The 12,353-nt window shown below is 39.6% G+C and overlaps 1 protein-coding gene across 1 annotated transcript; it reads right to left on the reverse strand.

Moving 5' to 3' along the window:
- Positions 1 to 3,274: 3,274 nt before the first annotated feature.
- LOC104046167 (arg8-vasotocin receptor) lies at positions 3,275 to 6,953 on the reverse strand. Its single transcript, XM_009506270.2, has 2 exons — positions 6,038 to 6,953; positions 3,275 to 4,956 (listed from the first exon to the last, which is right to left on the reverse strand). Exons 1-2 carry the CDS (start codon positions 6,951 to 6,953, stop codon positions 4,757 to 4,759), a joined length of 1,116 nt encoding a protein of 371 aa, XP_009504565.1. The 3' UTR covers positions 3,275 to 4,756.
- Between the last annotated feature and the right edge of the window lie 5,400 nt (positions 6,954 to 12,353).

Here is a 12,353-nt window from a genome sequence, read left to right on the forward strand (position 1 = left end):
ATATGTTTGCACTGCATCTCTAGGGCAACATTTGGATGGAAATTCAGTAAGCCTTTGGTTGGAGTTTCACTACCTCCAAAGTTCATTATGGAGCTGGATGATAGAACAGGTTAGTTAAATTAGTGGCTATGACCTACTGGTGGAAAGTATGTGCTTTTGTCTGCTGTGTTGGCAAGAAAAGGAAGCAAGAGGGAGTGGGTAAAGCCTCCTTAGTTTCACACAAAGCCTATTCTTCGTTTTGTTCCTGAAAAAGTGAAGCACAAAGTAACGGACATTTTACAGAGGGCTTGTGAAGATGCCCAGAATTTGCCTTCTTAATGACATGACCCTCAGACAGTCCTCAAGTGGTAATAGCAGAAGGACCATATAAGCCCAAGAAAAAGACACTGCTTCTATCCTTTTGTTTCGGAGAGGCAAGGTGAAGACAACTTGGGGTACCTCTGCAAGAGATTAGGGCAGGTAGAGTTTGGGAACTGTATTGGAGGTCATGAAGCTGTACCTGGGACCATTAGAGCATAGAGGGGCCTGGGGTTGATGCACATAGGACTTAAGAGCTGGGTTTTGGGGTTGCGTTTGGAGTTTTGATGTGGTAACGTAAATTACATCAGTTTTTATTTCTGATTTTCTAACAGATGGTTTCCTTTCAATTCAAATCTATATGGATCCGCTAACACAGTAATAAACAAATTATTTGTGACTGCCTTACTGTAATACATTTCCCAGTTGAATTGTTTTCCTCTGCAACCTTATTTTGCTGTATGTATGAATCATCTGTTTCACGATCATGGATGATTCCCGTAGATACCCTGAACATTCAGGGCCAAATCTTTACCTACACAACAGAAAGTGGCTTGCTTGGTTTGGGATTTGTTTTTTTTTCTTTGTTTCTTTTAGGAATCCAACCCAAATTGGTTTTGACTGAAAGAATTGAGTAGCTGGATCATCTTGCTTTGCCTTTGTCTGCTCACAATACTCTTCAGCCAAGAGTAGCTGACATTCATAAGGTTATGCAATTTTTTACTCCTGAGGATACTTTTATCCTGGCCATATGCTTGGGAACTAGACAACACAGCCATGTCTACCTCACATCATAAACCCTGCCAGTTCCAACTTGGGTCTCCACATTACACTGCCAGTCTTCCCCCAACAACACAGAGACAGGAGCAGTTTATTTGACCCAATAACCAGTTACAGTTGTCAGAACTAAGTGATCAAAGTGAAACTGGCAGGACATTAGTTTGGCACCATCCTTACAATTTGTCAGCATTGTTTCATTGAAAGAATAAAGAGAAGTATTATCACCCAACACTGCTGGCTTCAGTATTCACCATATACAGGTATCCGAACAGGGACTGGCTATGAAAATACAGCAGCAGTTCTGTAGAATAACAGAATTATCAAAATATAGTGTAAAGAATGCAAAACACATGTTGGCAATTTCCTTTAATTCTACTAGGTTGTTGGTTTTTTTCCTGTAATAAATCTATACAGAACTGATAGATTACATTGTCTTTGATTCTTACCTGTACTGCAAAACATAAACCGATAATTTTTAAGAAAGAACCTAATCCCTTTTACTGAACTATGCCTTTCCCAAGTGGTAACAAAACACTGGAAAGTTTTTTAAAAAAGCAGATAACCAGAAACTGTACTGCAGTGCCAGTATCAACAACATACGCATTCACTTCAAGAGTGTGAACTTGTACACTTTGTATTTTTCTGCTCAGAAATGATTTGTGTGAGAAAACAGAACCTAGGAATTGATGAAGACGGCTTTCATCTGACAACTGGATTTTTTCATTTGCACATGCTTCCACCATAGTGCCTCCGGGGACTTGTACATTCAAGTTTTTGATTCTCCCATATGGATTAAAGACCCTGGGCAGACTACAGTGATGTCTCACAGTCATCCCTCTTAATGAGACACTGTAATGCCTATTGGAAAGCTAAGTGACAGTGAATTGGAAAAGATATAGTCCAGCTGAAGAATCAAAATAGAGAGGAATGGCACAAGATGTTCAAACTGCAACTCCCAAGAAAACTGATGGCCAAATTTACGAAGAGAGAAATGTCATTATATATTTAAATGTCTTTTTCTTTAAGAAATGAGAAAAGTCCTGTAAAGGACACTTTACTAGGAAAAAAAAAGAATTATCAAAACTAATTTAGTGTGTTTGTCAGGGGTCAGTGCTGTCCATGGGGCAGGCAGGGCAGGTCACGTGGGATAATGACTTATATCTGGAAAATGCAGCCCAATCCACTTTACTAGGAAAAAAAGCAGGAATACCTGCTTTCAAAGGCCTCCTGATGGACTGAAACTAAATGTGTCCATAGCCTGTAGTTTGACACTGTAGCACAGTAACCTTTATTTTTCTTCTTAACAGCAGGACTGATTTCAGGGGAGAGAAAATTAAAAAATCAGAAAGCAAGCACTTGAGAGACAAAAATATCATTGTTTTGAACATTACAGACAGTGAGCATTCATTACTGAACTGAAGAAGTTCTGGCATTTCATTCATTACATGATCAAAATATCTGAAATACTAACAGTTAATATTGCTCTCAGACTTTTATAGAACACGTTGAGCTACTGTTATTTGAGAAATCAAGTGCTACCGAATTATTTATAGAGCCAGTAACAAATATATGCAGAATGCAACGCAGAAATGTAAGTAGTAGGAGTTATACTTTTTAAATGTCAGAGGCCAGATCAGGTGGTGTAAAATGGCACAGCTCCACTGCGGTCTCTGTGACTTATGTCAGTTCTGGAGCTGGATGATTATTTACAGGCAATTTGAATGTCTCTTTTCCTTGAAAACATGCACCTTCTGAGGCTTTCAATGTGTTTTGCTGCAAATCCAGTAGTGCAATGACACAGGTAATTCCTTGAAGCATTTCTATTTACAGTTCCCTTCAACACAGTATATTTTACTGCAGTCAAAGGAAGTAGAAAAGTAAAAGAACAAACAACCCACCATCAACCATTTGATCAAGTCATAAGGGAGAGCCTAACTGAGAGCTAATTTGACTGAAAGCGTTAGAAAGTCAGTGGCTGAATACAACACATATCCTATCAATAGTATGGATTGTATCTTGGATGTTCATACTCCAGATAAGGACACTGTCATTTGAGTTACAGAATTGCTCTGACTGGGGACATGTTGTGGGGCAGAATTAATAACTATTCATTAAAAAGAGGCGGGGGGGGGAGGGGGGGAACCAGCAAGAAAAAAGTATCAATTGCCATTATGATAAGAGACTGCATCTGCATACATATTCTTCACATTCCTGTGTGGCTCTGGTACTATCTTCATCCACCTTCTTCCTCTTCCTACTTGCTGGAAACCTGTTCTTCTTGCCAGCTGGACTTGCATACAGGCTTTTCTCATCATAAAGAACAGCAATATTGGCTCGTACCTCTACCTGGTCTAACTATACAAGGAAACGATAGAATATTCAGCCATATCAGCACACATTAACCTGAAGCGTAGCTATTCATTGTACAGCAGCACTTCTCACGATTCAGTGTTTAGTTCAAATCAGTGTTTCTTTGCGTACAATTTAGACTATTAAAAACCCCACTTTTATAGCTTTTCCATTAAAATTTGAGATTGTCAGCACTCATAAAAACGAAATGTGAATAGCACTGATGAAACGTAGTATAACGTAGGTAAATGATATGCAGGTATCACCAAGAAACTCTGTGAATGCAGCTCTATTCTCACCTGAAAGAGCCTTGCTGATATTCCTTCCATACACCTCTGATAAGATTGCAGACAGTGAAAGGGGAATAAATAGCTACCTGCATAAAATACCGACAAACTAGCAAGGAAATGGCATTCTGAGATAAAGATATGCAGATTTGTTTTTACCATGAAGGGGAAATAATTGAATTTGTGCCTGAAGGGGTTCTAAGCATACTCTGTCAATAAATAGCATGCCAGAAAAAAATAGGTCTGAATACCAGCTGAAAGTTTACATTCCTAGCGCCCATTTTGATCTAAAGTATGTATACATGTGTGTATGTGTGGGGAGTTTTTCAGTTAACTGCCTGCACATCAGGGAATGCATGGAAGGTCAAATCCCATGGTGTGAAGCCACAAACCTGGACTGCTACTATGCTGCTGACGTCCTCCAATCCACGATGGCATTTCAGACCAAAGTAGGTGTCAGTGTCACAAGGACGCTGAATCCTTTTTATGAAAAATGATATTACGCTGCTAGGCATTTTATAAAAGTGTATCAGGAGTTACTTTAAAACAGGTATTCATAATAGCTGGCAATGGATTTTTCTGACTTTCTGCTGCCTTCTCAAGATTTGTCAAACTGTCCCCCAATCACACCAGAATGATGAGCAATTCCAATCTGAACACATACTCACATCTAATTATGTCAGATTCTTTTCCAATTATGGTTCAATTTGTTGGACCAGTTAGTTGTAAAATTTTACCACTTAGAAATCCAGACTCACAGAAGAGAAAGTACATTAGGACACAAAATATCTAAGATACTTTTATGTATCTTTGTCAGTCTTTACAAGAATTCATTCTATAGCACGGTGGTGATGGAAGCACTGAGTCAGGCTTGCACAACATAGAAACCTCCTGTCTACGCTACAGAACTGCACAGAAATATATTTGTACAACAAGAGACGCTTTTCCAGCTTCCTTATCTAAAAAACAAGGGATGGTGGTAAAATATTGATATGTCTTGCGAACATAGCAAATGTAACAAAACAACAAAAAGCATTCAACATTTATGCAGAAGTACTGTTTTCCTCAGTGTCTCTGTCTATGAGATGAATGCTCCCCGTGATCACCGACTCCTCTTGAGCCGAGGTGCTCTCCAGCTGCTTATTTGTGCAATATGGAATGTGGCCACAAAAATACATGTAAATCCATGGGTTGGTGCAACTATTTAAATTGCCAAGGAGCATGATAATGGTGAATGCCGAACCTGGAACGAAATAGTTAAAGGAATACCAGAGTAAATAAAGCACTTTTACAAATAAGCAACATTTTCACAGTCTGCTGCTTTCTGGTGTACCTGCTCATATATTACAGCGAATCTAATAGTAGGAAATTCCCATTTATTCCATGCAGTTTATAATTGTTGAAGGTACGAAGCACACTGTATTGTATGCATTTCAGATTTAAATAGTACCATATAGCTCTTTTTTTGATGCAGCTGCATTAAATTCAAAAACAATCGCTAACCTGATATACAGATATGCATACAGACACAGATATTGATATAAATATATGTACAGTATGACTCAAATTTACACGGACTGAAAGAATTCTTGAAACAAAGATCAGGAGGGTTTTTTCATCAGACAGAGCTGTTATCTTTTTTTTCTCCTTTGGTTCATATCTTTGAGTTTAGAATCGGTGAACTCAAAGTCCCATAGAGTCTGCCTTTCACAAAGAGGCAACAGTGTAAGTTTGACAAGATTAATCTTGTTTACAACATGGTGTTCTTTGATAGCTCTCTCAGGCTTGCTTTTTTTGCTTTATAAATAGCTGTTTCACAACTTTTAATTGCTTCTTAGTGTACTACAGAGATTTTGTCAATATGATTTCAATATTAAAAAAAAAAACAGCTGTCTTATAACATCGGTGCTCTATCCAGTAAGTAAGAAATCTTAATTTTATTCCTTTGAATAGTTAATTATTCATTTTCACCTCAAGAACCCAAAATACTGCTGCTATAATATCTAAAACCTCTAAAAGTCTGAACCATTGCCGGAGCAGATGATAGTCCTCCCTGTGCTGTTTATTAATCTTTAAATCATTAATCACTGAAAACATACACACACACACACAAAATACACACTTATACGATGTTTTGCTCACAGAACACATTAAGTTGTTTGTACCTAATTAAATATAGTAGGTGATCAACCCAGGATTTTCTTTTTAATCATACTCAGATGATCACATATAACTTCTACACAAAAGCAAAGTGCAAATATAAAGCAATATAGCAATGTGCCAGCCTGCTATGAAGGTATGAATGAGGATGGAGAGTATCTTACCTTCGGTCACGACACTGGGGAACCACACAGACCACAGCTGTGCAATGAAGAAAGGCGACCAACAGAGAACATATGCAACAACTGTCACCACTGTCATTTTTACAGTCTTGATCATAGCCTTTGAAATACAGTTCACACTGCTTGCTCGGGATGGCAGGACTTGCTTCTGATTTGTTACTTCATATTCATTCTGTTTTTTCACGTATATATTTCTTTTGATTATTTTGCAAATCTTAACCTGGCACGTGATAAGGATGGCTGAGGGAATGAAGAATATAACTACAAAAATCCATGTCACATATGCCCTTGGGCCCCATGGCTGAATAAATTCACCCCAACATTCAAAGATACCTGGAGATATTTCAGTCTTAGAAAAGATAAATACCTGTGGTAGGCTAAGAATCAGTGATATAGACCAGCTGGTGCAAATGGGGATGTTCCAGAGAGCTCTCTTCTTTTGGAAAGTGACCATAGGGTAGCAAACTGCTTGATATCTGTCCACTGTCATGACCACTATCATATAAGTAGAGGCAAACATGCCCAGCAATTGTAGATACTTGATAATTCTGCACAAGAAATCTGGCCCTATGAAAATGTCTGTAATATCCCATATGAGCTGAGGCAGCACTTGAAAAAAGGCTACCACTAAGTCAGCGATGCTGAGGTGAAGCATGAATACATACATCCTAGAGAGCTTCTTTCTTCTTCGCCACAGTACCAGTATGAGAATAAAATTGCCCACAGACGCTGTCAGAAATATGACCCCCAGTACAGCAATCTCTACTTGAGCTAATTGCTCATCTCTCTCTGGTCTTCCAACAGGATCTGACTGATTTGTCAAACTCAGGAATCTGTGAGGAGAAGGACTCTCGGTCTGGTGTGTGTTTTCCTGCATAGGAAATGAAAAATTCTTCATAGTGCACAGAAGCTACTTAGAGTAGCTGCTACTTGCGACTCAGGTTGACAGCTGTGAAGTACTGGCTAGCAAACAAACCAGCCCGGGTTCAGGTTTCAGTATGTCTTCAAGCAAATCTCCTGCTTGTGCGAACTAATGCAGTGGGACCTGGATCTTGATAAAATTCTGTCTCTTGCTGGCATGCAAAAAGGCTTTATATAGGCTCCCAGCAGAGCCTTATGTAACTGCGGAGCCCTCGGGTAGGCTGCAGGGACCGCAGCCAATGGCAGCCCGAGCCACACAATTGGGGAAAATATATAAATAAAAGGCAAACTTCAGAGGCTCCACGTAATTCAATTACTCACTTCAGTCAAAGCCCGAATTTGTAAATAGCTGTGGCCAAAATCGTACTTAAATGATCTTACTCGGGAGAGTTCTTGCAAATATTTTTTTACGCAAACCACAAGCGTATCCTTCAGCTGAAGCGGGAGGAATGTTTATACGTAGATGGAAAGTTGGGGCCTTGAGCTCAGGCCCATCGTAACTGCAATTTTCTAGGCTCCTGGGGCACGACCACATCCTAAATGCAGTAGAGACAGAGAAATGCATTTTTCCATAGTTTTTCTTTTTCCTTCTCTTTTTTAGAGTCACCTGATTCTGGAAAGAAAAAAAAAAAAAAAGATTTTAGCTGCCCTAAAAATAATCTTTTTATTTCAAGAGGGTCAGGACTTAGAGTTTTTTTCTCAGCAAAATGAAAAATAACACATGTGAAATAAATTACTTTTAATGGCACTGTGAGTCTACTGAGAATTAATAGAAAAATAAGTGAAAATTCAGAGGGAATTCCAACTGAGGGAAAGGTCTCTACAATGAAGCAATTTCCAAGGGTCTCTATTCTACTATAGTGCTAAAGGCTGGGAGGTATTTTTTCAGTACCTAAACCTTTTTATTTTTTGTGGAGTAAGTTGTATCATGACCACAAGAATTTCATTGTTCTTTGACCTTCCATTATGACTTTTGCATATCGCTAGTGGCAGATAAGAAGTGCAATTTTGATTTAATATTATTTTTTCTCCCTCAGTCTGCCCTCTTAGTCCCAAAAGATGGATTTAATAAAATAAATTAATTTAATATGAAAGATAACACATATTTGTATGCAATCTTGTCTGAAGCTAGAGCAGTCATATCCTTTTGGTTACAGTCGGGAGACTGGTCATTTGAAGTCTTTCCAAAGAGGAAACCGATAAGGTTAAAAGTATATCCATGCTGCATGTATAGCATATAATACTGCACCTACACTGATTAATCACTGTGATCATGGCTGTGTTGTAGAACCAACTGAGGAATCTCACAAACGGACTCCTGTCTCTTTGGCACTAAATGTTTTCTTGTATCAACAGACAGGGGAAGGGCAAAACTCATAAACAGGATGCTGAGAAAGACTACAGCGCTTTATAAAAACAGCACGACCTCTTTTCTCTCCCTCTTTCCCCCTTCCATCCCACCATGGGACTGATGTAAATATCTCAAGCAAAGGTAAGACTATGAGAACAGGCGACAGACAAGCTGAACAACCTCAGGAAATTTTGCCACCGACAGCAGGTCTAAGTATCCATAATCCAGATCTGGCTGAACACCACTGCAGCTGCCTGAGTCTACAACAGCTTTTCCTTATGACCATGTTGCAAGGAGTATGAATCACAACAACTTAATCTAATATAGCCGATAATTTTTTCCTAAATGGAAGCCTATTTGTAGGAAACTTGGATTCCTGAGCTTGTTTCTTTTTTGTTTTCCCCCCAGTTTGGAATCTACCCCAGTTAGTGGGAAACAGCATGACAAGACCATATGGGAACAAATGGTTTTGCCTTTGCCCTCACCCTCCCTTCACCCACCAACTTCCAGAGGAATAACTGAATTGGCCACAGACCACAAATCTCTGGCAATTCTGCTGATGGCAAACACTGCACTGCAAAGCAGGCTGGCTGATCTCCAGTTCTGCCTTCAGATGGAGACAAAATTTCAGGTGTGTGCTCCAAAATCATTCACTTTGACCATCCTCACTCTGTGAGTTAACAAAAAGCCAGGTGGGGTCTTTATTCTTCTAGCAGGATACTGGGTAGCCATCTACATCTAGGCAGAGCTAGGACTAAGTGGGTTGAAACAGGAACACGCTGAATAGAAAACTAAGCTCAGGGTTGGACATGGGAGATAAATTTACATTTCATGATCTGAAAGATGATCAAGGAATTATATGTAAAAAGACCAGAATATGCAACAAAAGTCACTTCTGGGATACTATTGGAAGACCAACCAGAATATAGCACCAGAAGCATATATTTGTATGATTTTCACAATGCATGCTGTATGGATAGACATATATTTCAGGCAAATGTGTTTTATCACTTACGCCTAGAATAGTTCAAGATCCCTGGGAACAGGCAACTCTGCCTAGGGCACACGTGTACACAGCACACACCGTCTGGGCAGCAGACGTGCTGCCATAGGTGTCAGCCCCTGCAAGTGGACATAGGTTAAAGGGCAAGCTCACTGTGCAACAAGTAGCCTTTATAATGTTTACAAAAAGGGTGGCGGCTCTCTTGTAGAAGCTGTCCTAGTGATGTAAGACTTTACTCCACCTTGCATATCATGAAGTTGAATATATGTTAATGGTTTCATAACTTTCAGGATAATGTTATACTGAAAATTAATCCGCTCTGGGAATATAACTTGCTGAGAAAAGAAAAACAGGATAACAGATGAAAATGCTTAAATAGTCTTAACTGTTCTTCTACTCCAATAGCGTCCTTCTCCCATTGCCCAGCTTTGCTTCATTCCTGACCATATCCATCCAAGTTAAATTCTTTTCCTAAATTATTTACTTTCAGTAGTGTGGGAAGGCACATTTTAATTAACTTCTGCTGAATTTCTCAGTGCAGGCTTTCATCTAATGTTTGTTGGTTAGCTAGTAGGGAGGGATTCAGCTCAGGGATTAAGATTTAAATTGAAGTGTCTGCTTAGAATTACAGAATCACACAGCTGCTCAAAGCAGTGACAACACTGAATTAAGGCCAGGTTACTTAAAGTTTGTCCAGTAAGGTCTTGAAAACCTCCAAAAGCAGAGACCCCACAACCTGCCTGGGTAACCAGTTGCAAACAATTATTTTCATTGTGGAAAAGCTTCCTTATGTGCCACCAGACCCTCCCCTGATTCTGACCACCACCTCTCATTCTTCTGCCATGACCTTGGTAAGAGCCCAGCTCGGACCTCTTGCCAGCCTCCCCATAGGTACCAGGGGGCACTGTTAGGTCCCCTGAAGACACCTCTCCTCCAGGCTGAACAAGCTCTATCAGGACCCTTATGGAAGACATTGTATTCAAGGAGTTGGTGATCTTGAACAAGACATGTCTGCTCTACTGGGCCTTGTACTTAAAGCCTGTGCTCTACGCTGGTGAAGGGTATGACAGAGATGACATCCACACTGTCAGGAGAAGATATATGACTGTTTGCTACACAAAATAAAAGGCTCCACGGCGTGGGAGGGAGGAGGAACCCCTCCACAGACGGCATCTGTGCAGCTGTCTGATGCTGCACAAAAATGGGGTTCCCAGCATTGGAAGGGACCTAAAATTTCCTAACTATCTATAATTCTGGTTTTACCCTATCTTATGAAAAGAGTTATTTTACTCTTTTCAACCCTTTATTGTTGCACCCCCTGGTGCAGAGCATAAGCCTAGCTCACGCAGCCTCCCCCAACTGGTTACATCTTCCAGCCCTCCAATCATCCTCATGGCCCCTTTCCTGTGCAGGAGGTCCACAGCCGGAGGCAGTATTACAGATGTGGTATAATGAGTGACAAGTAGAGGGGAATAACCACGTCCCTCTTCCTATGGATTACATGTGAGCTGTGTGTCCCAAATTCCACCGTATCCAAAGGAGATCAAGGCTTCATTTCAGTGCCTAAATGTAGGTACTGAGTACCATTTGAGTTGCCCTAGGGTAACCTGAGATAGCCCAAGACTCAATTAGCCTATGTTTTACCATACTCTTGTGTTAGGATTGTGGAACAATTTAACTTTCTAAAATCTTTCCAATTAGTTTCCTCACTGTATTATTTTTTAAATATATCTTGGAAGATGAGATATTGCCTAGTCTGTTGTTATTGTTGCAATTTGCAAAATTCTAACACTATCCAAATAATAATTCCTTCATCCTTCCCCTGGCATTTGATATTTAAATCTGTCATACCATCAAGTAATCCATCTGAATTTACTGAGGCAACACAAGATGTAAATCAGGTCAGCATTTTTTCTGTATCTGTAGCTGGGTAATCATTTCAAGTCACTTTGTTGTTCAAGGAGATAATTTCAAAACTAGGATTTAGGCAAATCTCAGCCACAATTTCTCCTGTGGCAACAATACTGACTATACTAGCCCGAGTACCTTAATCACAGAGTCATAGAAATATTGGTTCAAAGGAATATCTTGAGGTCTTCCTCCAGAGCGTAACTGCCTATTGAAGCAGGACTATCACCATCACTTTATCAGGTCAGACACAGCTTTGTCCAGCTGGGTCTTGAAATCCTTCAAATACAGAATTCCACCTCTCTGGGCAGCCTGTTTCAGTGCTGTTTTGGTGAAGAATTACTTCTTAATGCTCCTTCAGAACCTCCCACAGTGGCCATTGTCCCCTTTTAGATCACCTGCCACCACTGAGAAGATTTGGCTCCATTAACTCTGTAGCTGCCCTTGAAGTACTTATAGGCTGGTATTACATTATTCCTTAACCAAATCTTTGCCAGAATAAACAACCTTTGTCTTCCAAAAACTGCATGAATTACAGTACATTGCAGATGCTTTTTGCCAAGCCAGGCAAGGAATATATGCTGAAGCAGAAATATGTGTGTTTTAGTGTTAACCCCCCCCCCCAACTTCTAAAAACCAGCAACTGTTTCATCTCATGACAGACATTATTCACTAAATACAGTTTGTGAAGATAATAGGTTTTCCCTCTTTTACTTTGGAATGCATAAACAAGTTCTAAAAAGTTCCTATTTAAGAAAAGATGAAGTGGAAAATACTGGTGTCTGCTTTTGATTTAAGAAACCCAGGTCTGCCTCTTTTCTCTGTGAGATACTGTAGATCTGAAGAGCTAATACATTATTGCTACTGCACTTGTCAAGTCATGAAAACCAATTAATTAAGAAAAGCAAATTTTTGAATGGTTGGCTATTTCTCTAAAGGATTTTAGAGAACTCAAAAATTATTCCCTAGTGCTGATGTGATTCTATTTCTTTTCAAATATTAAAATGTAAAAATCAGCTACCATAGACGTCATACAGTGGAACAGACTAGGGTATGCAATGAAAGATTCGGTTGTCAGGAAGATGGGAGAAATATTTACTCCTTAATATATTTTT

Source organism: Phalacrocorax carbo, chromosome 1 (assembly GCF_963921805.1).
Source record: "Phalacrocorax carbo chromosome 1, bPhaCar2.1, whole genome shotgun sequence".
Classification (NCBI taxonomy): Eukaryota; Metazoa; Chordata; class Aves; order Suliformes; family Phalacrocoracidae; genus Phalacrocorax; species Phalacrocorax carbo.